This window comes from Berghia stephanieae, chromosome 6 (genome assembly GCF_034508935.2).
Source record: "Berghia stephanieae isolate SIO BIC M18660-M18661 chromosome 6, UCSD_Bste_1.3, whole genome shotgun sequence".
Taxonomy (NCBI): domain Eukaryota; kingdom Metazoa; phylum Mollusca; class Gastropoda; order Nudibranchia; family Aeolidiidae; genus Berghia; species Berghia stephanieae.
In genome coordinates this window covers 49,734,257-49,758,081 of record NC_088365.1, presented here as the reverse complement: position 1 = coordinate 49,758,081, position 23,825 = coordinate 49,734,257, and the positions used below count along the sequence as shown (strand labels likewise).

The 23,825-nt window shown below is 33.9% G+C and overlaps 2 protein-coding genes across 5 annotated transcripts in view; one reads left to right on the top strand and one right to left on the bottom strand.

Annotated features, from left to right (window-relative positions):
* LOC144975196 (actin-related protein 8-like) overlaps positions 1–23,825 on the top strand; it is a 407,315-nt gene that overhangs the window by 56,598 nt on the left and 326,892 nt on the right. The gene's annotated exons all lie outside the window — the stretch shown is intronic.
* The window catches only part of LOC144975198 (glucose-6-phosphate 1-dehydrogenase-like), a 68,602-nt gene that overhangs the window by 17,546 nt on the left and 27,231 nt on the right, over positions 1–23,825 (bottom strand). The window contains exons 5-13 of one of the 2 annotated variants that reach the window (XM_078919031.1): positions 23,158–23,366; positions 21,760–21,924; positions 20,293–20,418; positions 19,825–19,918; positions 18,902–19,028; positions 17,901–17,990; positions 16,024–16,232; positions 14,354–14,523; positions 9,710–11,810 (exon numbers count right to left, since the gene is read on the bottom strand). In XM_078919031.1, the coding sequence (XP_078775157.1) occupies positions 11,726–11,810; positions 14,354–14,523; positions 16,024–16,232; positions 17,901–17,990; positions 18,902–19,028; positions 19,825–19,918; positions 20,293–20,418; positions 21,760–21,924; positions 23,158–23,366 (1,275 nt within the window). In that variant the 3' untranslated portion in view covers positions 9,710–11,725. Of the gene's footprint in view, positions 1–9,709; positions 11,811–14,353; positions 14,524–16,023; positions 16,233–17,900; positions 17,991–18,901; positions 19,029–19,824; positions 19,919–20,292; positions 20,419–21,759; positions 21,925–23,157; positions 23,367–23,825 lie in introns of those variants that run through there. The other variant, XM_078919030.1, reaches the window with a different exon arrangement.

Here is a 23,825-nt window from a genome sequence, read left to right as displayed (position 1 = left end):
TCAACTCAATAAATAATATGCAGTGCTAAATGAATGGTAGAAAAGTTTGTTTGTTTTTAAGGGTTTTACGATGCTTGCAACACATTTAGGTCATATCAACGCCAGTAAAAAGGAAGAAAATGGGATAGTAAAAAAGTTCTAGAATTACAAATAAAGCGCCAAAGAAAAGGGAAGACAAAATAGAACTGGTTCAAACTGGGAACAGCTGTAGATTCCAAAAGCACACAATCAATGTACTTTGAGATCACCTGAATGTCTAATCCAGACACAAGCACAGGTTCCCACTAAGAGGAACACACTCAAATGTTTACAAATCATAATATAATTAATTGTAAAACAGCAACAACAAAAAAAAATACAGTGCATTACAGACAGATGATTCCCAAGACATATCATCTCCAAAACTCTAACTATACATTTGACTGATTCCCTCCCAGCTAGGGTATCCGGCCAAGACCAGGACAAAACCAAGTAATCTCAGTCCAAGACAAAAACAGAAAGTATGTTGGAAAACAAACATAGGGGATAGAAGACACAGTAAGTGCCTCCCTGCCCACTATGGGAGCAGTTTAAAAGTGGTTAGCTCATTTTCTTTTCATAGAAAAAGGATTATTTATATCAAATTTATCTCAAATTTCTTTCATTATCAGAGAGTTGTAATTTCATTTTTTTTTAATGGAAAATTTTAATTCACAAAAATCAAGCTAGCGTTAAAATATGCTTTGTGTTGTAAAATCACAATCATAGATTAAATCATCATAATGTATGCTTTCAAAATGCACTGCAAAATTATAAAACGTAAACCTTTGCTAAATAAAAGGGGATGGGGGATGGGTGGGAAGAGAGAAAAAGCTAAAGGTTTTGAAAATAACAAAACGAAACAAAACCAAATAGGTTTTAAAAAACACCCTTGAGTAGAAAGAACAGTATGAAGAAAGAAAAAAGATAATAAAATTATTTTTTTAACTCAGCCTTTCTTTCAGGCAGTATGGGCAGATGTCATCTCTTTATTCATTTGGGGTTGGAGGGAATTGTAGTAGATCATTCATCCAACAAAACAGTGATGTCAGCTGTAGGAAGACAATCTCTTGCCCTAGTCAGCAAACTAACATTTATAGTCAAATTCTAGGGGAACCATTTTTTAAATGTCTAACTAATGTGCAGCTATGTGGTCTATGTGGTATGACACGCGCTTTTGGATCGGAAGGTCCCGAGTTCAAGCCTAGCTTGGCGCATAGTTGAGTCCGTGAAAAATGCTCTTTACTCACATTCTTTCACTGTACTCAGGTGTAAAATGAGTACTGGGCCATTAACAGCATTGTTTCTGTCGGAAAAAAATAGTAATATCGCCTAACAGGCGTCATATCTCGTTCTACATGTTACTATGTTGTTGTTCTTCAGCGACCCCATGTAAAGCGCTTTGAGCACATTAAATGGATATTGCGCTATATAAAAGCTCATTTTTTTTTGTTTATTTTAATGGGCTCGAACGTGGGCTGTTCATGTTACAATGCATCATCATTTGTCTTATCCATTCATGATAGATGCATAAAGCATCTTTATGCCACAATGCTTTATGTCACCTCAAACAACCCCAACTCTTAACTCTCTCCTTCCAACAATTGTTACAGTGAATGACATAATCATTCGGATGGCGAAAAGGTTTGAAGTGAGATATTGCCAAATTTAGTTGGAAGGTCAATTTTTATCCAAAATTAGTTCTTGCCATAAATGATTAAATCAACCCTTTTAGTACATCAAGAAATATCAAAGCTTAATTTCACTTCTAAATATTTTTTACAGCTGGTCAAGTTGAAAAAGTATGAAATTTGAGAAAAGTTGCTGGATACTTTCCCCATACATCTGACCATAACTTCATGAAAAAAAAACACCCGATTTACTTCAAATAAAGAGTAAAATGCTCTGGGGAGCATATTCTTTTAGAAAATGAAAGAAAAAATGCAAATCCAAAATGTTCACTTTCCGACTGATTATGTCATGCACTGACACAATTTTCAGGATTGTTCTCAAAATATCATACCTACCTAACAGAAAACTAGATTTTTTAAGCACTCAAACTCAAGAGCAATAAGTACAAACTATACATAATTTTATGCAGTAAAACAAGCTTATATCTTACAGCATCACGTTCTTATAACAAAGATGTTTCTTGAAATGTTAAGAGGCACAAAACAAATCTGAATGAGAAAAGAATTGTTATTGTATAACAATGCATGTGACGATTTTCCTGTAGTTGGTAAGGTTTAAGGGTCAAACTAATAAAACATGTCTATCATAGACATAACATTCCTACTACGACAAAAACACGCTAGACCCTATACCTGGAAAATACACCATATTATGTGTTCAATTCTACTTTTGCCAAATTGGGATTATCCAGTAATCACATTCGAACCATCACATTTCCCCACCAATGCATGATGTATATTTGAGTATATTTGGTACCATTGTACGCAGAATTAAATTACCCTTAAGATAGTATATAATTTAATTTGCTTTGATGCATATTTTTGCTGTGGAGAGCAAAACAAAAATGTAATTTTACTTTTGATAATCACTATAAAACACAGTATCCACCGTGAGACAAAGAAATCTATGATGCCAGCACGGTGGATTCCACACATTTTACAAAGTTTTGCATGGTATAGTAAACACTATACATTATCAATGCTGTAAATTATTATTTAGTAAAACAAACAAGCCAATTGGAATTTGTAACATGTCTTTTTTATTGATGACAAAATAATAGAATTGAAGAGATCTAACTATAATTTAAAAGCACAAATATAATCCTGCAAAGATCAACAATAATATATTATCATTATAAAATTGGGTTAATTAAATAAAAATTAAATATTCATAGTATAAGGAGTTTCACAAAATTAATATTTGAAAAAAAAAAAAAGAAAAAAAAAAAGATGCTTGAAAGTGCAATTACAACAATCTTGTATTCTTACATTTGTAAGTTCAATTGACTACCCAGGAATCTTACATTCTTATATTTGTAAGTTCGATTGAGTAGTTATAAATCTTGCATTCTCACATTTGTAAGTTCAATTGAGTAGTTATAAATCTTGCATTCTTAAATTTCTAAGTTCAATTGAGTAGTTATAAATCTTGCATTCTTACATTTCTAAGTTCAATTGAGTAGTTATAAATCTTGCATTCTTACATTTCTAAGTTCAATTGAGTAGTTATAAATCTTGCATTCTTACATTTCTAAGTTCAATTGAGTACCTATGAACCTTGCACTTTTACATTTGTAAGTTCAACTGAGTAGCTATGAACATTGCACTCTTACACTTGTAAGTTCAATTGACTATCTATGAATCTTGCATTCTTATATGTGTAACTTCAATTGAGTACCCAGGAATTTTGCATCCTTACATTTGTAGCTTCAATTGAGTACCCGGGAATCTTGCATCCTTACATTTGTAATTTCAATTGAGTACCCAGGAATTTTGCATCCTTACATTTGTAACTTCAATTGAGTACCCAGGTATTTTGCATCCTTACATTTGTAACTTCAATTGAGTACCCAGGAATCTTGCATCCTTACATTTGTAACTTCAATTGAGTACCCAGGAATTTTGCACTCTTATATTTGTAACTTCAATTGAGTACCCAGGAATCTCGCACTCTTATATGTGTAACTTCAATTGAGTACCCAGGAATTTTGCACTCTTATATTTGTAACTTCAATTGAGTACCCAGGAATCTTGCATCCTTACATTTGGAACTCTAAATTACTATCTAGGAATCTTAAATTCTTATATTTATTAGAATTTCAATTGAGTAACCAGTTGTAGAATACTATGAGAGCATGAGTTGAGAATGAGTTTGAAATTCCAAAAATAGAATAAAGTTTTATTTTTCTTTCTCCCATCTATTGTGATTTGGCTGAAACGAAACAGATGGTTTGGCTTTAAATGGTCAGTAGCCATCAATATAAGACAAAGCTATTTTTTTATTTTTTTTTTGCACATCAATGATCTTATGTCGCTTACTTTGAATATTTGCAATTAAAGCAATAAATGATCAATAAAAAACAAGAGAGATTTTTCGCATGCCCTTTATATTCAACATAAAATAATAGGGTTTCCTCATTAAGTTATGGCTAATATATTAAAACCGGGTTTTCCTTCAAACTAAAGTTGTATGATAAATGATAATATATTGAATAAGCGAGTTAAAAGAGGTTTGAGAATTCCCCCAAATCCTTTGGCAGTGATAGACAAACCAGTGTGATTTTAAATATTCATATAGTAATCATAAAAAAGAAAAAGCAAAGGCAGCACTTTATTTGAAGGCGACGTTCGAAATAGGTATTCAGAATAGCCCTCCCAGCAGTGAGAAATGACATGATTGTGTGAATAATCCTTTTCCATATCACCTTTACTTATATTAGAGATAGAGAAACTCAGCTATCCGATTACTAAAAAAATTATTTTAAAAAAATTGAACTTTTATATAGTGCAATGTCCCCTAAACGTGCTTAAAGCACTTTACAAAGGGTTCCTGGCCAACCGCAACATTTAACATTTAGGACAGGACATGACGTCTGTAAGGCGATATTACAATTTTTTCGGACAGAAACAACGCTGTTAACAGCCAGGTACTCGTTTTACACCTGAGTACAGTGAGAGAATGTGAGTAAAGTGCCTTCTCCAAGGACTCAACTATGGGCCGAGCGAGACTCGACCCCAGGACCTACCGATCCGAAAGCGAGTGTCATACCACTCGACCACATAGCCACATTTATGACTACTACTGAGAAGAGTAGACATTGGCAGTAAACAATAAGACCCACTACCATTATCATTTGGCATGAAAAGCAAAAAGCTCTATATTATGTGAAGTAAAATCACGGCTACAATCATGATTAACAAGGTTTGCTAAGCATGTTTATTTTTAGTTCATTTAATTGTCAAGGAAAACTTTTTATACATAAACTAAGCTGATCATGAGATGTAATGACTATCAATATGAAGTAGCCATGAACTGTGAATATATATTTCACAACGAACGCATGAGACCTCAGTGAACTTTTTGTAAGGCCTAACATAATATATAGGGTTGATACTGTTCCAAACGTGTGAGGCGTAACATAATATATGAGTGACATATGCGTGACACTGAATGACGTCAATCTTAGAACTAGAAATCTTATGTGAATCATTATAACTTTGTATCAAACTAAACACATCTATATAAATATTAGTGTAATTGCGTTTTCTATGAACATATTGTTGTTGTTTTATTGTTTATTTTAAAATTTAAAATAGCAATAGAATATTGGATTCCTTTGTCAATCTCTAAATCACTGAAATGTATGAAAGATGCATATAAACATATGGTAAATTATACTGGCAATAGTAAAAATAATTATAATAAAATGAAGAAGAAGAAGAAGAAGAAGAAGAAGAAGAAGAAGAAGAAGAAGAAGAAGAAGAAGAAGAAGAAGAAGAAGAAGAAGAAGAAGAAGAAGAAGAAGAAGAAGAAGAAGAAGAAGAAGAAGAAGAAGAAGAAAAATATAAAATCAACTGTCATCATCATTTCCACCATCATCAACATCATCAGCAGCAGCAATATTATTTTCATCACCGTCATCGTCATCACCATTACTATAGTAAAATATATCATAATTACAAAAAAACACATTCTATATTTATCTCATAAACAAAAACAAAAAAACGCATTAGAAACAGCAGTTATCTTGTACCAACGTGTAAGTTTGTTTTGTTCCTGTTTTTTTTTTTTTTGGGGGGGGGGGGGGGGGGGGGGGGGGGTTTAGGTAAAAATTATATTTTTGTCCAAGGCAAACAATATCTAACATTTTTCCCCAATTTCTCATTCATCATCCACTAATAGCAATGACAAAATATAGTATTTGATATATCAAGTTTTGTATCACAATATTTCTTTAGAAAACAACCGGATGGTATCATTCGATACATACATGTCAAAATGAATAAAGTTAAACCAGTTAACTGCTATACTCTGAAAAAAAAACAAAAAAAAACTCGTATTTAAAATTTTGGCCAGAAAACTCGTCCTTGAAATATTGATCGATTTAAATGACCTTTCAAACTTCGTGGCTAGAGTCCCAGATTTGAAAGTTTTTACCGATATGATGGTCATTTGATTCGATCTCAATATTTCAAGGATGAGTTTTCTGGCCAAAATTTTTAATTACAACTTTTTCCATTGTACAGCAGTAAACTGGTTTAAGAATTTCTTTTAAAGGCCAACAAAAGGAAATGGCAATGAATAAAAAAAAGAGGTAAAAAAACAAAAGAAGAACAAAACAATATTGCAGACGCACGGGACCACCATAGCAAGTAAATAATTAGCAGGAAGTCCCTTAGAGCCATAAGGTCTGTGGAGCCAGAGTTGACCCCAAATGCTAAAGCATAATACAAACAGTAGCAATTATTAGTTGCAACCTTTGGATAGGACACTGGTCCATAACAAAGAACTTCTGCCAGATCTAAACGACTCAGCTACCCAATCACTACTGGGTGGGTCAGATAAAGGATTGACTGTACCTTGATTCAATTTCAGTCCTTTTGCTTATGAGACAGTTTGGGATTTTTAAAGGGTTTTACAGCGCTTTTGACACATTTAGGTCATATTAGCGCAAGTAAAAAGGAAGAAAATAGGAATGTCAAAAATTTTTAGATTTACAATTGAAAATACACGAGAAAAAGAAAGACAAAAGGGAATGGTTAAAATAGGGAACAGGTGTAGATTCCAAGAGTACAGTATCAGCGTACTTTGAGATCACCTAAATGGCTCATCCTGACACAAGCACAGGTCCCCGCTAAGAGGAACACACTAAATTTTTACAAATCTTATAATAATATATGTAAAAGAAAAAAATGATACAGAGATGATTTAAGAGGAAAAAAATATCATCTCCTAAAAATAACTATACATTTGACTGCTTCCCTCCCAGCCAGGGTATCCGGCTAGGGCCAGGACAAAACCAAGTAATCTCATTCCAAGACAAAGACAGACAGCATGTTGGAAAACTGAAACAGGGGGATAGAAGACACAGTAAGTACCTCCCTGCCCACTATGGGAGGTCAGGAACCCCACCCAGAAAGACAGACAGCATGTTGGAAAACTGATACAGGGGGATAGAAGACACAGTAAGTACCTCCCTGCCCACTATTGGAGGTCAGAAAACCCCACCCAGCTTGTGAGATAATATAAATTGTCAAACAAAGGAAGACTCTAAAACATATTGCAAATTATTCCAGATCAATACAAATCAATATATAAGGTTTGAACAACGGAGATAAATTCAATGCAACCAATTACCAGTAAAAAAAAATTTGAATATAATCTAAACAATGAAAAAATATTGACTGGCCACAATTCTTTTTTGTTTTGTTTTCTTTGCTTTGTTTTAATTATGCCCTTCCAAGCAGCAGTCATCCAGGCATTCAATGAAGAAATATAGATAATCCATTAAACAAACACCTGATGTCAACAAGAATCACACATGTTGTCAAACGGGAGCAAATTGAGGATTAATTTTACCCACGAAAAAAAACAAAAAGCGCTTGAAGCAGGGCTCAAACCCAAGAGCTTCCAGGTCACATTACACCGCCTAAACCACTGGGCCACTTCATTTTGCCCAAAAGAAACAAAAAGAATTTTTATTAAAAAGAAGAGAGCACAATGCCTGTTTATGGAAAGACAAACAATCTTGAGAATAAAGACGAGTAAATTCTATGAAAAAAAAAAAAAAAACAGCAGCAGAAAAGTGGCAGTATGGGTATGACGACTGTACTTCCACTTATTCAGGATCCATCCCTGGTGCAGTATGATCGTAGCCTTTGTTAACTGATAGCCTGACATTTTTGCTAAAAAATCACATTACAATTACAATACAAGGCAACCATCATCAAAATAAAGTGAATAGTGAATCATTATAAGTAGTGCTCAAGGAAACAAATGATCTTATTGGTTGAACTATCGAATACAAATCATTGTTTGCTTTCTTTCAGTGGTCATCAATGAGACGTAAATTTTTAGTCAGTTTCAGGATTTGAGTTTACGAAGGCTCCAATGTGATCTATCAAAAAATGTGAACACATCACTTATATTCATTGAAAGTTAAGTAGGTCAGTCAAGAGGGACCTAAATAATACTTTGGACTATTCTACTAAAACTTAACACATGCGAACACAAAACAAAAATACCATCTAGATAAGTATTAGTTTTAGGAATTTTTACAGCACATCTGGCACTTTATGATTTTGAGACCACATCAGCTCTTTGAGAAAGAAATATGGCACAAAACACAGAAATGGAGGATTTTTTTTTCTTTTTAATTTCACATCTGACTATCACATCTCCCTCTCAGCTCTGCAGAATTTCAGCCAGGATGTAGGTAAAACAAAGTTGTTTCACTCCAGAACAAAGACAGAAAGGCATTTAGAGGGATTAGGGAGGGAACAGAATATAAGAGAGTGCTATCAGCTACTTATAAAATTTCCAGTTCACATCAAGCCTGTTTACATCAATAACAACAAATAGAAAACTCGCATACACAAAATAAATAGACCCCCCTCCAAAAAAAAAATATATGAAGACTCTTCTACTTCACCTCAGCACCCAGGAACAAGAAGATGACAGGGCATCTAAATCGATACAGAGTTTATTATCATTGCCTACAACTCTCCTGGATTAAAGGCACAATATCAACAATTAGACAGAGGGGACTAACTCGATCAAGGCACAAACTGGACTAGTTCAAAGAACGAGCAGAGGTAGAAACCCGGAGCAGTTTCTCTTTGTATGACTAGCATGAGAAGACCACCTACCTTAGGTCTCATGCAGAGACCAGCGCTAGACATTTGCCTAAAGGAGACAAACACAAAAACCCACAAAAAGAAGGATGATTTTAACATTCAGACCCTTTATATCCGATGGAATACTTCACATAAATCATTCCAACCAAGATTAAGCAAAATTTAAGCAGTTCTAATTCAGGTAAGGGTCAACAACAACAAAAATGGGGGGGGGGGAGAGAGAGAGAGAGAGAGAGAGAGAGAGAGAGAGAGAGAGAGAGAGAGAGAGAGAGAGAGAGATTTTTGTTTGTTTGTTGCTTTAGGTCTCTTCCAACACAATTGAGGTTATATGAGAGACCGCTGAAACAAAAAAACAAGCAATCTAACAAAAATAGTACAAATGTCAATCAATATCATAACCTAAAGATATCATAAGCTAAATTATAAATAACCAAGAACAAACAGGCAGAGGATTTACAGGAAAAAAAATATCCCCTGTCAAAAATACAATCACAAACCAAAGAAGCAGGATAGGCTAGTAAAGAGAAGAAGAAACGACATCACTATCGGATCGTACACCCATGCGAACATCATAGGTATATGATTCAAGGGTGATGCTCCCATCCAACCACCCGCAGAGAGAGAGAGAGAGAGAGAGAGAGAGAGAGAGATAAAGAAAGAAGAAAACGAGAGAGAGAGAGAGAGAGAGAGAGAGAGAGAGAGAGAGAGAGAGAGAGAGAGAGAGAATATAGCACACAAAAGTGGGCAGCCAATGTAGGGAAAAAGAAAAAAAACCAAAAAAAAACAACCTTGCCAATAGTTTACGTTATTGTCCGGCAAAGATTGTTCTTTGTTGAAACTGCTAAATAATTCATTTTAATTAATTTTTTTTGTTCAATCAATCGATGTATTATGAATAATTACAAGAGCAGTTCAGTAGATTTGATTCGGACTTTGGCTTTAGAAACAATATTCTGTCACAAAAATAAATTATCACAGATATAAAAATAAAATATTACATTTATAATGTATGCTCGTAAATGCTCGTAATAATGAATGTTATCATTAAAAAGTGAAGACATAAATCTTTAAGTAAAAAAATCTGTATACTATTAACGTCCAAATCTTTAACAGTTACACACATGCATTAACATTCGTCTAACATGAATCCAGTTGTCTTTCCAGTCACAGACACCATGCTACTATCTATCCCTGCTACTATTGTTCGTTGAATATTTGACCACAGTACAAAACCAACCAAACAAGTCTTAAATGGATCCACTCGTAAGAAGCATCTCCGAATCCTTGGATAATTTTGTTTTGATTTCATAAAACTATGCCCATTTATTCATAATATATGCTTATGTTAAAAATGCATATCTAGGCCAACATTGAACAAATAGCTTTGGTCAAATATCAGTGGATAAGACTGGTGGCCAGAAGAATTTTTCCTGACAAAAAAACGCAATTTAATCCAGTGAATTAAAATGCTAAAGATATATGCTAGCCCATTGTGAAAAATGTTTGCGATACATTATAAAAGTAATGTATAAAAATGAATACAGCAGTTTGAAAAACAAGAGAAAACACCAGATGCGGAACATTTTAGGCTCAAAACGCAAACAAAAAAAACATAAATTCATTACTTGAAAACCAGATAGACCAAAGAAAATATTTATCTGCTGTAAATTTCGTTTTGTAATGTATTCCTGTTTTTAAGGTTACTAACTTGGTTAAACCAATATCAAATTACAACTCAAAGGTCAAAATCAGGTTTAAAGGGTTATAAATAAATACAAATGTTATGCAAGGCAGATTAAAAACAATATGTTTTTTTTAAAGGTTTTACGGCTTTTAGGTCATTTCAGCGTCAGTAAAAAGGAAGAAAATGGTCAAGTAAAAATAAATTCTCGATATATTATATAATTAAATGCACACAAGAAAAGTTAGTCAAAGGGGCATAGTAATAATAAGGAACAGATGGAGATTCCAAGAACATACTATCATTTTGTGTTGTTTTAGATCACCAAAATGTCTCATCCAGCCACAAGCACAGGATTCCACTAACAGGAATACACTCAAATACTTACATTATACATTAAAAATAACAAATATAACTACATAACAGAGAGATGATTTACAAGGAAAAAAAATATCTCCCAAAACAATAACCATACATTTGACTGTTTCCCTCCCAGCCAAGGACTCTGCTCAGGGTCAGGACAAAAGAGTAATCTTATTCCATGACAAAGACAAAAAGCACATTGTAAAACAGATATAGGGGTATGGAAGATGCAGCAAGTGACCTCCCTGCCCACTATGGGAGGTCAGGATCCCCACCCAGAAAAACTATTTAAATTGCAGTATACTCCGAAATGGAATCCTTGAACATGGATTCACATAACATTCTCGTACGATTAACAACAAGATTTAGTGATTTCTTTTAACCACATTTACCGTGATTTCCATCTCAGTTGCCTGAATCAGGCAAACAGAGAGTGTTTTTAAAAGTCAAAAAAATAATGTGGCAGCAATGAAATAATTACATTTCTCCTATTTCATTGAACAAAGTTTTCATGTCCAAAAACCCTACAAAAGGATCCTCATTTATTCTTTTTTTTTTACATATCCTTTTACAGAATTGCATTAACTTCTCCACCTTTTACCTGTTCCATAGATTCAAAGGAAAACAAACGTGTATGATTGTGTGATTTTGAAAAACAAAATAAATAATATTTACAGATGAATGACTCAAAACTATTTGAATTGAGATATACTTTTCCGAGATACCTTTATGAATTCTAGCATTATTTAAAATTATTAAAAACGCCATGTGATCCTGACAAAATACAATAGACACAACAATAGACAATCAAATTCCACTTTGTGGTTGTGTAAAATCAGATCTTGCTGTTCCACTGATAAGACCCTGTATATTTGAATCCGTGCATAGCCATCAACTCGTCACACTCCTTGGGACCTCGGCTGGAATGGTGGAGAGGAGGGGGGAGGGAGAGGGTGGGAAACAGGGGTAGTACAAGGTATGGTCAAAAAAATGTCTTCCAAGTTCAAGGTGAAAAATAGACACTTAGACGTCACCATGCAGAAAAAAAGAATGTGTGAAAGTACAACGAAATCACAACACACGTGGTTAAAGATACTCATCACCTGGCCTGAGAGAAAGTTTATGAAATCTCCTATTATTTCCACCTGCTCTGAAGTCAGTCTACTGTCACATCACCACCGATCTATTTTGCACATGTTTATTTATATTTTCATTTTGTTTCATAAGGAATACATTTCTTCCATCGTGAGCTGGCCATCGTTTGCGATTGAGTGTCTTTTTGATAAGGTAATTTGTATTTATCGCTATGTCCGAATATAAGCACATTTTACAGATATATGAAACATGAACAACTTCAATTCAATTTCACAGAGAGTAAAATAGAAAGTAGAGGATTACGTCATTTGGTTTCATCCACATATTGAACCAATATATGACAAATATGATTTGAAAGATAATACTGAAGTACCTTCAGGAAGGAAGAATGACATAAGCTTAGGAAGAGACATGATAAACAAGATATAAAAATAAGAATACAAATGAAAGAGATGGACATGCACTGATAAAGATCCACGATTAAGATTCTGATTTAAGAGGAATTTTGAAATCTATAATAATTGGTCAGCTGAAAATGATAAAGCTAAAAAAATATTTGAACCAAAATGGACAGTGTTATATCATATTCTTGAAATACCTGTCATCCATTTACATACTATTTTGATAACCAAATCAATTCTTTATCGCTTTTTCGTTAGCATTTAAATATTTTCATGTCAATATCACTGAATAAAATATAGTGCAAAAGCATAGAGTAGATATAGGAAAAGCGGAATGGAGGCAGGTCTGAAATGCTATGTCGTCAAATTCTTCATCATCCCTGCATACAAGAGCATATGATTCCAAAACTTCTCCCTCTCTCTTCTTCACACAGGGATACTAGTTCTATTATGAAATTGATATTTCCTTTCAATCAAAAGTTTGAAAAGAGCAGTTAACAGATGATGAGTTTGTCTGTCATCTGCAATGAATGGCAGTCGAAACAAACAAGGATTCCAAAACCAGAAGTTAATTCGTGCAGTCAGTTATGTCAAATGGATAAAAGGAATGTAATGAATAATACGAGGAGAAATCTTAACTTGATGAATCTATAAACGCAGGACAGGAATCCTTGTATTTGTAGCAATCGTTTCAAAAGATTTGACTGAAGGGTTTAATGTTAGTGTAGTTAATATCAAAAGTTTTGAGAATCATGATAAGATTGTTAACAAAGGAGAACATTCCTATATGACGTTTACCTAAAGTATAATCATAAAATAGCTGAATTATTTAAGAAGAAAAATAACACTAGCCACTACTGTTGTGCCATAATACTGCTAATAATAGGATTCATATAGTACTACAATATAAATCGAATAGTGCATATATATAAAGTTTTGCCAATAATTTACCCTTTACAAATTTCGATTTGAACTGAGATCGAGGCCCATGATTTCCAAAATATTGTCAACAGGCATAATACAGTCTTTGTCAAATCATATGGCAGGATTGTAAAAATAAAAATCAATTTAATGAACAGCATAAATATTATCAAACTGGCAGAAGATATTCATATCCATTTATCTAAAACCTTAGGAGATGCAGATTCAAAAGTTAAATCTTTACAAAACATTATTCATTTATATCTTCACTAAAACTAACAAAACTGATCTATATGAATCACGCTTTTCATAACATCTTTTTAAAAAGTGGAGAAACAAACTGAATCATTTGTTTATTTTTACACTGATGACTTCAGTAAAGCAAACACTAAAGCATAACACCTAATATTTATTTCTGATCACAATGTCATTTGTTTCTCAAATATGAAAGTTCTTTACATTAGGTATTTATTCTTCTGACAAACATTACATCAATCCAGATAAGGGGAGAAGATTGTGAAAGTTACCTGCCAACTTGAAAATTTTAAAATTCGTAATTTTTGGGAGATAAAGATAATAGTCAATATAGTTAACTTTAAAAATCAAAAAATTACACTCACGAGGATTAAATGACACTTCAAAATACTTAAAATGATGTCTTTCAATAAGTTTTAATGACTTTGAGATGCTCCTGAAGTTCTGAAATTGGAGCCAAAATGTCTTAAATTCTACGAATTTTTCGTAATAGTAGGCAGGTCTGGTGAAGGGATTGAATACACATCACAAAGTTCTCCACATCAACAATCTAATGTTTTTATTTTTTTTTTTTTTAATTCTTGATTTTAATCCTTTGTAGATTATAGATTTACTTTCGTGCAATACATGAAACAAAAATTGGTTAGCTTTAAAAAGATTAGAAAACATCCCAGTGAGAATTTTGTTGCTCTATATATATGTCTTCAAACAAAAAGAGTGCGTGTCAGAAGAAGATGAGATCAGTTCTATGGCAAGAATATCCCAGAGGTTAATAAAATCTCATCACTCACCTGCCGTAGGTGTATTTAATCGGCTGTGGCTTGTTTTTCTCAATCATGTGGAGCAGAGGTGTAAAGATCCTCCAGGCCTCCTCCAACTCATCAGATCTGACAAAATGGATTTGAGATCCCATGAACACATCCAGGATCAGGCGCTCGTAAGCATCTGGCATTTTGACCCCCTAGGTCAGAGGAAAAAATGACAATGTTATGATCAGGATTGTATTTGTGTGGCTATGTGGTCTAGTGGTATGACACTCGCTTTCGGATTGGAAGGTCCTGGGTTCGAGCCTCACTCTGCGCATAGTTGAGTCCTCTATACTCACATTCTCTCGCCATACTCAGGTCTAAAATGAGTACATGGCCGTTAACAGCATTGTCTCTGTCCGAAAAAATTGTAATATCGCCTAACAGGCGTCATGTCCCATCCTACATGTTAAATGTTGCTGTTGGCCAGAGAACCCTTGTAAAGCGCTTTGAGCATATTTAGTGCTATATAAAAGCTCTTTTTTCTTTTTTTTTTTAAAGTCTCAATCATTGTATGTAACTGATTTTGCTGTCACAATGTCACAAGATAAATATCCAGAAATTCTGTATTAACATACAAGAAAAAGGAAGGCTGGTTATTTTGGAATTTTTATATTGTATTTTTCTTTAAGCTTTGTAAGCTAGGGTAACCTACACAACTTTTACGAGATTTGACTTCCAGTTATAAAAAGCTCCATTTATCCTCTTCATAAAAGCGCATTCAATGAACTTAAATTTCACAATCTTTTTCAATTCTGTGGCCTACGCATGAACCTGATATGGCACATTTCCTTGAAAAATGGATTAATGTGAAAAAATAAGAGTCATAGTTTTTTTACTTCTTTTTTTTTTCAATAAAAATTATCGCATATTATGTACACATGACTGATACTCAATCCTTGCTTTCCAGGAAACTTTATGTTTGAGTTTCACAGCTACATTATAATGTGGGTTACCAAGTTCATGTCTTGAGCCACAGAATAATTTCTGGTTCACAATGACATAATGCCAGATTCAGGTGGTGGGTCAGAATTTAATCTTTCCTATCAGGGATGCCCTTTGCTAAAACGTTTTTTTTAAAGCCTGAAAACTTTTCTTCTAAAAAGCATATTTAAAAATATTTCGTGCCAAGATTCTCTTCATCAAATGGTACCACCCTTTAATCATAGAAAATGATACATATTCATATAGCTTCCCCCTTAACAGCAGTTGCCTTTAAACAACCAATGCTTTCTTTTTGTGCGGCAATGTGGTCTTGTGGTATAACAATCACTTTCAGATCGGAAGGTCCTGGGTTCGAGCCTCGCTCGATGCATAGTTGAGTCCTTGGAAAAGACTTTACTCACATTCTCTCACAATACTCAGGTGTAAAATGAGTACCTGGTGGCTAACAGCGTCGTCTCTGTCAACAAAATAATGTAATATCACCTAACAGGCGTCATGTCTCGTTCTATATGTTACGTGTTGCTGTTGGTCAGGGACTCCTTGTAAAGCGCTTTGAGCGTGTTTAGTGGCTATTGCGCTATATAAAAGCTCTAGTTTTTTTGTTGTTTTTTTTTAAGTCAACTCACCAATACGAAACAATTTCAACTAAAAAATTTCAAAAATCCCGTTTTTGAGCTATTCCTATAAATCAAAATCATTCAACCACCCACCTTGTAGCGGCTTCCATAAGTTAAATCAAGTTCACTCTCCTCACTGCTAATACTCATGCCAGGCGTCTTTGTCATCATTTTCATGTAGATGGCTTCACTCGGCTGCACACGAATCACCAACTCATTTCGCTTCACTTCCCCAGTTGGGAAAATGTCTCCAGCCACATCACGGAACTGAACTCTAACCTCTGCTTTTCTCTCATTCAGAGCTATCGAGAATTCAATAATAAACGTATGGGATAAACATAATCGATTAGAATTTTAAAATTTGTTTTTCTCTATCTGTATACATACTCCAAAATATCTCAGTTTTGAAAATTTGCAATTATGATTACACAAATGTAATAAATTACAAAACAGGCTATGACGACATAACTTGGAAGAGTTTTCCTGTCTCAAATTATAATTGGAAAGAATGAGTGATATTATGTACCATTCTTGCAACTTATTCGTCTTTTGGTATGACACTGCCCTTTGGACCAGTAGGTCTCTAATTCAAGTCCTGCTTTGGGTAGTGCAGAGTTGAGTATTCGGTAAAGGCTCTCTGCTCTTATTCTCTCACTGCAATGAGTGTAAAATGAGCACCTGGCTAGTAACAATGTAGTTTCATTCCAAAATAATTAGTAAAAGTGCCATCCAAGCACAGTGTCTCCCTACATTTTAAACATTGTTGTTGTCTTGGAACTCCTATTTCTCAGAATGCATATTTTATTTGCATCATACGAAAATACTAATGAAAAGGCTTCAGATGGGAACAAATGGACGTTTCGGGTGCAAATCCTTTGTCAGCACAACAACAAAAAATGAACGTTGAAAACAAATAACATAAAAAAAATAAATTGTAGCATCTCTACTATGCTGACGAAGGTTTTGCACCTGAAACGTCCATTGTCTGCATTGTTCCCATCCGAGACCTTTCCATTATCACCTATTCATTAGTATTTTCATGATCCCAGACTTCAGGCAGCCCCCACCATCCTCCACATTTACATCATACAGGAATATGATTGCATTCATTAGTTGGAGTGAAGAAGATCTGAGGCTACAGCAATTTTTTCATATCCAATTTTGTGGAGTAAGACAAGCCAGTGGGGTTTGCGTAGTAGTCTCCGTTGAAGTGATTACAGCATTTTTGAGATGATGTCTTTGTTGGTTGTATATATAGTTTTTCAATGTCAGACTGAATTTTTCAAAAAGATTGAACATGGATTTCAATTCAAATTTCTGCTTCCAACCATGTCTGGGAGGGAGTGGGGGGGGGGGGCAAGGGGGGGGGCTGTTTTATTTTTCTGCTGATGTTTTACTTTGTTATTTAATCTTTGTTCTGTTTTGTATTTTGAAAAATACATTTCACAAATATACTTGAACCTTGGAAAAAAAAAAAAAGAAAAAGAATGGAAGTATGGCCTCAAGGGGGTAGCGCTGATCAGCATTTTTGCTTCGTACCCTAAAGGTACAGAGTTCGAATATCCACTGCGCTGTGTGGTCTTGAGCATGTCTACCCTTGGAATAAACCCTCAAGACAAATTTTCCAAATGGGATGAATAAAGGGATTTTTATTTTTTTTAAAGAATTTATGAGACAAAACAATTGAAATTACACTTTTGGCAACCCCCAGAAAACAAAGATAGTTGCCAAACAACGCTTTTAAAAATTACCAAACGTCTTATTTAAGTAAAATCTGTCTGAACATTTATCTTTTCAAAACTGTCACTTGCACTTCAGCCCATCTTTAACAAATTTTACCAACATTGTCACTCTTTCACACATGTATTAAATGTTAAACTGTCACTTTTCTGTGATCCAAAAAAAAACACTTTTTAAAAAAATAACATTATGATTAACAATATAAGCAGAATCGTTTTCATAAGGCTCACCTTTCCCACAACGCAGGATGAAGGGGACTCCATCCCATCTCTCATTCTGAACATACAACACACAAGCAGCAAATGTGGGAGTTACTGATCCTGAACGGAAACATGAATCAATATATATCTAATTTAAAGTCAAATAAACTACATCTTAAAAATCAAACTTTAGATATGAAAGTAATTAACTCAATTCTTATAGAAATAAGCCAAGTAATAGTAACCCAGAAAGCAAAGATGTCGATTTCATATCCATATAAATAATTAAACAAAAATTAATCAAATGCCATTGCTAGCTCGGTGAAAATAAATTCAGAAATGAAAACAATGATTGTTTATCCAAAACAAAATATCGACCCACTGGTTCAACTGGCAGAACACAGAATATACCAACAAAAAACAAAAACGGAACAAAACAAAAAGAAGTAAGGGTCCACTTCACAATATGCAAGATTCTATTTACCCATCCCACCCACCTTCCTCGAGTTAATTTTACCCATCAGTCAATGGATAGTCATTTCATAATCGGAGTGGATGTGGCATAAAGTATTCTGTGATGATCCATCAGCCAAAGCTATTACTGTCTAATTCATGCTCTATAAAAAGAGATAAAATCGTGCCTCTAGGTGTCTTCCAATTATCAGTGCAGATGGTGACAAAATGTAAAAAAAGGAGGAAAATTTTTAACAAATGCCTTTAAGCCCCATTTTTTACCGCATTAACCCCCGCTTTTAGAACAATTTAAGATGATAAACCGTCACTGATACTCTTGATAGCTTTTGGAGAGTGGGAAACTGAACATGTTTGATCCTCACACATCAAATTTCTCACTGTCAGCATTTTGATTGGGGCAAATATAATTTTTTTTAAAAACAAAACAAGGAGGTGATTCCTCCTCAGATTCCAAAATCGCGAATTTCCGCAGATCCGAGGAAATCCATCAGCACTGAATGATAAAGTTTTATTTTACTTCCGAAACCAAACGAAAGACTTGAATAATTGCAACAAACCTTTTGGCACAGTGGGGTCATCCAAATAGCCCTGCTTTGCATCGTCTGATCCATTGGGATCACCCACATATTGTCCTAAAACTGTGTTCTCTAAGGTTGGAGGTCTGATACTCTTTAATACTTTCACCTGAACACAACCCAGAAGCAAAAAAAAAAAAGTCATTGTATACTGCTGCAAACTTGATAATATTTCTTCAATTGTAAAGTAAGATGACAAACATTTGAAAATAATCATATGCCACAATAAGAGAACTTCCTTGAAATTGAAATTGTAAAAAGTAATAAACAAATATAATTAATAATAATAATAATAATAATAATAATAATAATAATAATAATAATAATAATAATAATAATAATAATAATAATAATAATAATAATAATAATAACAATAACAATATATTTCTATAGTGCCTAAGCATCCACTTAAAAGTGTTCTGCAGCGCTTTACAATTAACTAAAAAACGCACAACCACCCACCCACACATTCACACACAAACACACACACAGGCCCACACATCTGTATATATTCTTTAAAAAGAGAGAAAAAAAAAATATATATATATACATATATAAAACATGGAACGTTTTGGGCTCAAAACCCTTCTTCAGCCAACAACAACAACAAAAAAAACAAAACAATGAAAACATAAATAAATTACTAAAAAAAACATTTTAACAGTAGATAATATTCGACACGTCCATTCCAAAAAATGTACATTCCATAATTTTTATACGTGTCGAATACTTCTCTGCCGTCAATCTAGTTTTTTAGTAATGTATGTATGTTTTCAAAGGGATTTTTTTGTTGTTGGCTGATGAAAAGCTTTTCCCCCATCGAACCATGAAAATTAAGGGGTGGGAGAAATATAATTATTATCTCAAATACAAATGGCTCGAAATCAGTAAATATTGATCTGTACCTTTTCATTCCTAATGTCTTCAGCGTTTGTTGATGGTGGCTTCTCCATAGCAACTAGTGTCAATATTTGTAACAAATGATTTTGCATTACGTCTCTGTAATTAAAGAAAAAAAAAATCTTGTTTTCATAAAGTTAAATAATGAATGAGGAGAATTTTGTAACATGAAACAGTGATAGATATTTAATTTCAGCATATATTTTCGACCCAGTTAGAATTAGATTTTTTTTTCTTTTAGAATTGTAGAAAAAAAAAAAAGAAAGAAAGAAAAGAGTACAGTAAATACATGAAATGACTTTATTATGAGGAATGCAGTATACCTCCATTGGTGGAATAAATCTAATTCTTTATTATAGTGCTTTAAAAAAAAAAAAAAAAAAAAAATCTTGCCATTGTACTTATCAAGATATAGAACCTAACACAATTCATGCTTTTTAAGAAGGGAAATAATCTAAACTTTTTATATTTACCTTACAACTCCGAATTCATCAAAGTAACCTCCCCTGCCCATTGTTCCAAAAGGCTCTTTGAATGATATTATGACACATGCAACATTGTCTCTGTTCCAAATTGGACTAAAGATTCTATTGCCGAACCTGGAGACAAAAATTCAAAATTAGGAATAGAATCAGTCTTTTCTAAAAAGGGTAATAAACAAAAATGAATGTAACAGCTTAAAGAAAAAGAACAAAATACCAAACACGGAACACTTCGGGCTCAAAACCATTCTTCAGTCAACAACAACAACAAAAATAACAACATAAATACATTACTAGAAAACAAGATCGACAACAGAGAAATATTTGGTACGTCCTCGCTGTAGAAAAATCTTGGAATGATTTCAAGACTTCAAGCTTTCAAAGGCAAATCCCTTGTGTTACCAAGACTTTCTAAAGCAATGGTTTGTTAAACATCAAAATGAATTTTATTTTTTAGTGAATAATGCAATTAATCATTTTGTTTCAAACACTACGTTCTTTACAACACAGCTGTCTTTGCTTCTTCAAGAATGATGAACAACTTTGGCAAACCATTGCATATCATATATGGCTTGAGCTTGAGCTTTTATATAGCTCAATATCCACTAAACATGCTCAAAGCGCTTTACAAATGGTACCTGAGCAACAGCAACACGTAACATGTAGAATGCATTGGGGTTAGCCAGATGCCAAAATGTGATTTTAATTTTGCGCTTTTAGAATTTATGCTCATTCCCCTCAACAAAATACAAATACTTTAAAACAGTAACAGATTCATATATTTGCCGATAAATTCAATTCTAGCGCATAAATCATTCTTAATCAGATCAATGATGTCATTATCTATCTGTATTACTGGAAAATACCGAAATTTATTATGTTCCAGTAATCCCCTACTCATGACGGAAGCCAAGGTGCAGTATAAATAGCACATATCAATACCACATGACAGATATTGCTTTGCATTAAGAACCAGCGCAATGATGTCTCTTCTGTAAAATTTTGTCAAAACCAGTTAATGGGTTAAAGAATGACAACGTTGATATGAACAATGTTAAATCAAAATTGACCAACTGGAACTCTTGGATGTGGCTATGTGGTCCTGTGGTATGACACTCACCTTCGGACTGGAAGGTCCTGGGTTCCAGTCCCACTCTGGGTAGTATGTAGTTGAGTCCTCGGAAAGGCTCTTTACCCACATTATCTTACCATACTCAGGTGTAAAATGAGTACATGGCCATTAACAGCATTGATTTTTGTTGGAAAAGAAAATGTAATATCGCCTAACAGTCGTCATACATATTAAGTATTGCTGTTGGCTAGGGACCCCTTGTAAAGTGCTTTGAGCTCATTGTTATTTCTTTGTTGTTTTGGGGTTGCTTTTTAAAAAAATAAATATCACCAAAAAAAATCAACATCTATGCTATGCAAGGGTCAGATCTGTATGATGGTTCTCACCTCATGACCATGATATTCTGTACCATTTCCTTGCCCAGGTAATGGTCAATTCGATACAATTGATCCTCCTTAAATAAGGCAGCAAGGTGTCGTGACAACTCATTTGAACTTTCCAGATCATGACCGAATGGCTTTTCAACTACAATTCTGGTCCATAGATCTTCTCTGGTGAAGCAATAACAAAAAATAATAATAATAAATAAAAAACAAGTTCAATGTGGTGTGTGGAAATTCTAATGATTAAAAATCATACTCGTCTGACAGTGAAAAAGAAAATAAACATAAAAAAATATAATAAAACATCCTTAAAAATTTTTATGACAAAACTTCTTCAAAACCACAAATCTTGTCCAAGGAGATTGTCGGGTGGGCATTCAAATCCAAGAAGGATAGTAGGTGTAGCTATAAATTTATAAGAGAGAGAGAGAGAGAGAGAGAGAGAGAGAGAGAGAGAGAGAGAGAGAGAGAGAGAGAGAGAGAGAGAGAGAGAGAGAGAGAGAGAGAGAGAGAGAGAGAGAGAGACAGAGACAGAGAGAGAGAGAGAGAGAGAGAGAGAGAGAGAGAGAGAGAGAAATAAGACGATAATTCAAAATATGTTAAAATTGAAATAAAAGAAGGCCCATTTATTTAAATGGGCAGGTATGTTTTGATTTAATTTATTTTTGTAAATTGCCTGTTGGATAATTCTCTTTTAATTCCCATGAGGGTATTTTTTCCTTTGAGTGATCATCACTCTGGGTTGCAGTAGGAAAAGCAGCCAATGAGCTAAAGCAAGCTGACATTCAAGCCCATATAACAAAGTGGGTGTGACAAACACACTGATGGTCCAGGTGGAGATCATGCTACTGAACCACACTGCCCTGGCAATTTAATATCTTGAAATTATATTTCATTTAACAAATAGTTCATAACTTTATAAAATTTTCAAAAGACGATCAGGCAAGCGCTTTACTAAGAAACCGGGAGGAGATTCATGGATGAAGGGCTTCATGCGGTTGGCCTAACCTGGAAAACCATCAGTGTCCATGCAAGCAACAGACAGAAATGGAAGTCCTTGGTAGATGCTTTAACTCACTCAACCCTAACACCGACAATATCCGTAGTTTACCTGGGTTACTTTTACCCCATGCTCATTTATTTAATTTTTCTGAGACAAATTAAAGGCGTAGTATCAAAGCTAATATTTCTAGTTTTTTTGCATGTTAATGATAGTTGAATAAAACTATCTATCCTACATGCTCAATTTTAATACATTTCTTCCAATTTTGAAAAGTAGCAAAAATCTCTAGGATTGAGTGAGTTAATGCATCCCATGGCTTGATGTGGATTGTTAGTTATAAAATTTTACCTTATTTTAAAATAAACAATGCATCATTAAAAATGAGCGGGTCATCTTACCTAGTAGTCATGCATACAGCTTTGAGATTCAAGGTGATAGGTTGGAATACTGATGGGGGGACAGCCAAATAGAATAATCTGTTTACATTGCCCTTTTCTTTGATTGCATTATTAAGTACATTGAAGTCAGATGCCTTGTCATACGAGCCAGCAACATACGTGTTGAGTTTGAAAAATGAGTTGAGCATATCCTGATCCTCATTTGTCACCTGAAGATAAGAAAAAATATCAATGTTTTTCCACACTAGACAAAGCAAATTTGTTATGAGAATTTTTAAAATAATGATAAATCTAGCAATTAGATATTTTTCAATGAATTCTAAATGTTCGAAAAACAGGTCTAAAACTCTTCATCTCTGCTTTTTGATATGGGTACAGTTTGTTGTTTTTTTAATTGAAAATCAAAACCAGTCTTACTCATCCGAGGAAACCAACAAAAATAAAATATAGAGGTCTTTACAAAGCATAATTTCAAAATATATGGAAAACCATTGAAAAGAGTAATTAGCATTCATCTAAAAATCTATTTACCCTTTATAACCACAGTGATCTGCACGCATTAAGAAATTTGGGTAATAATACATGACATCTATAACACGCATTTTCATCACTGGGTGATGCTCAATGCGCGAAAGTCAAGAATGAAGGCAAGAATCTCAAATAGTCTG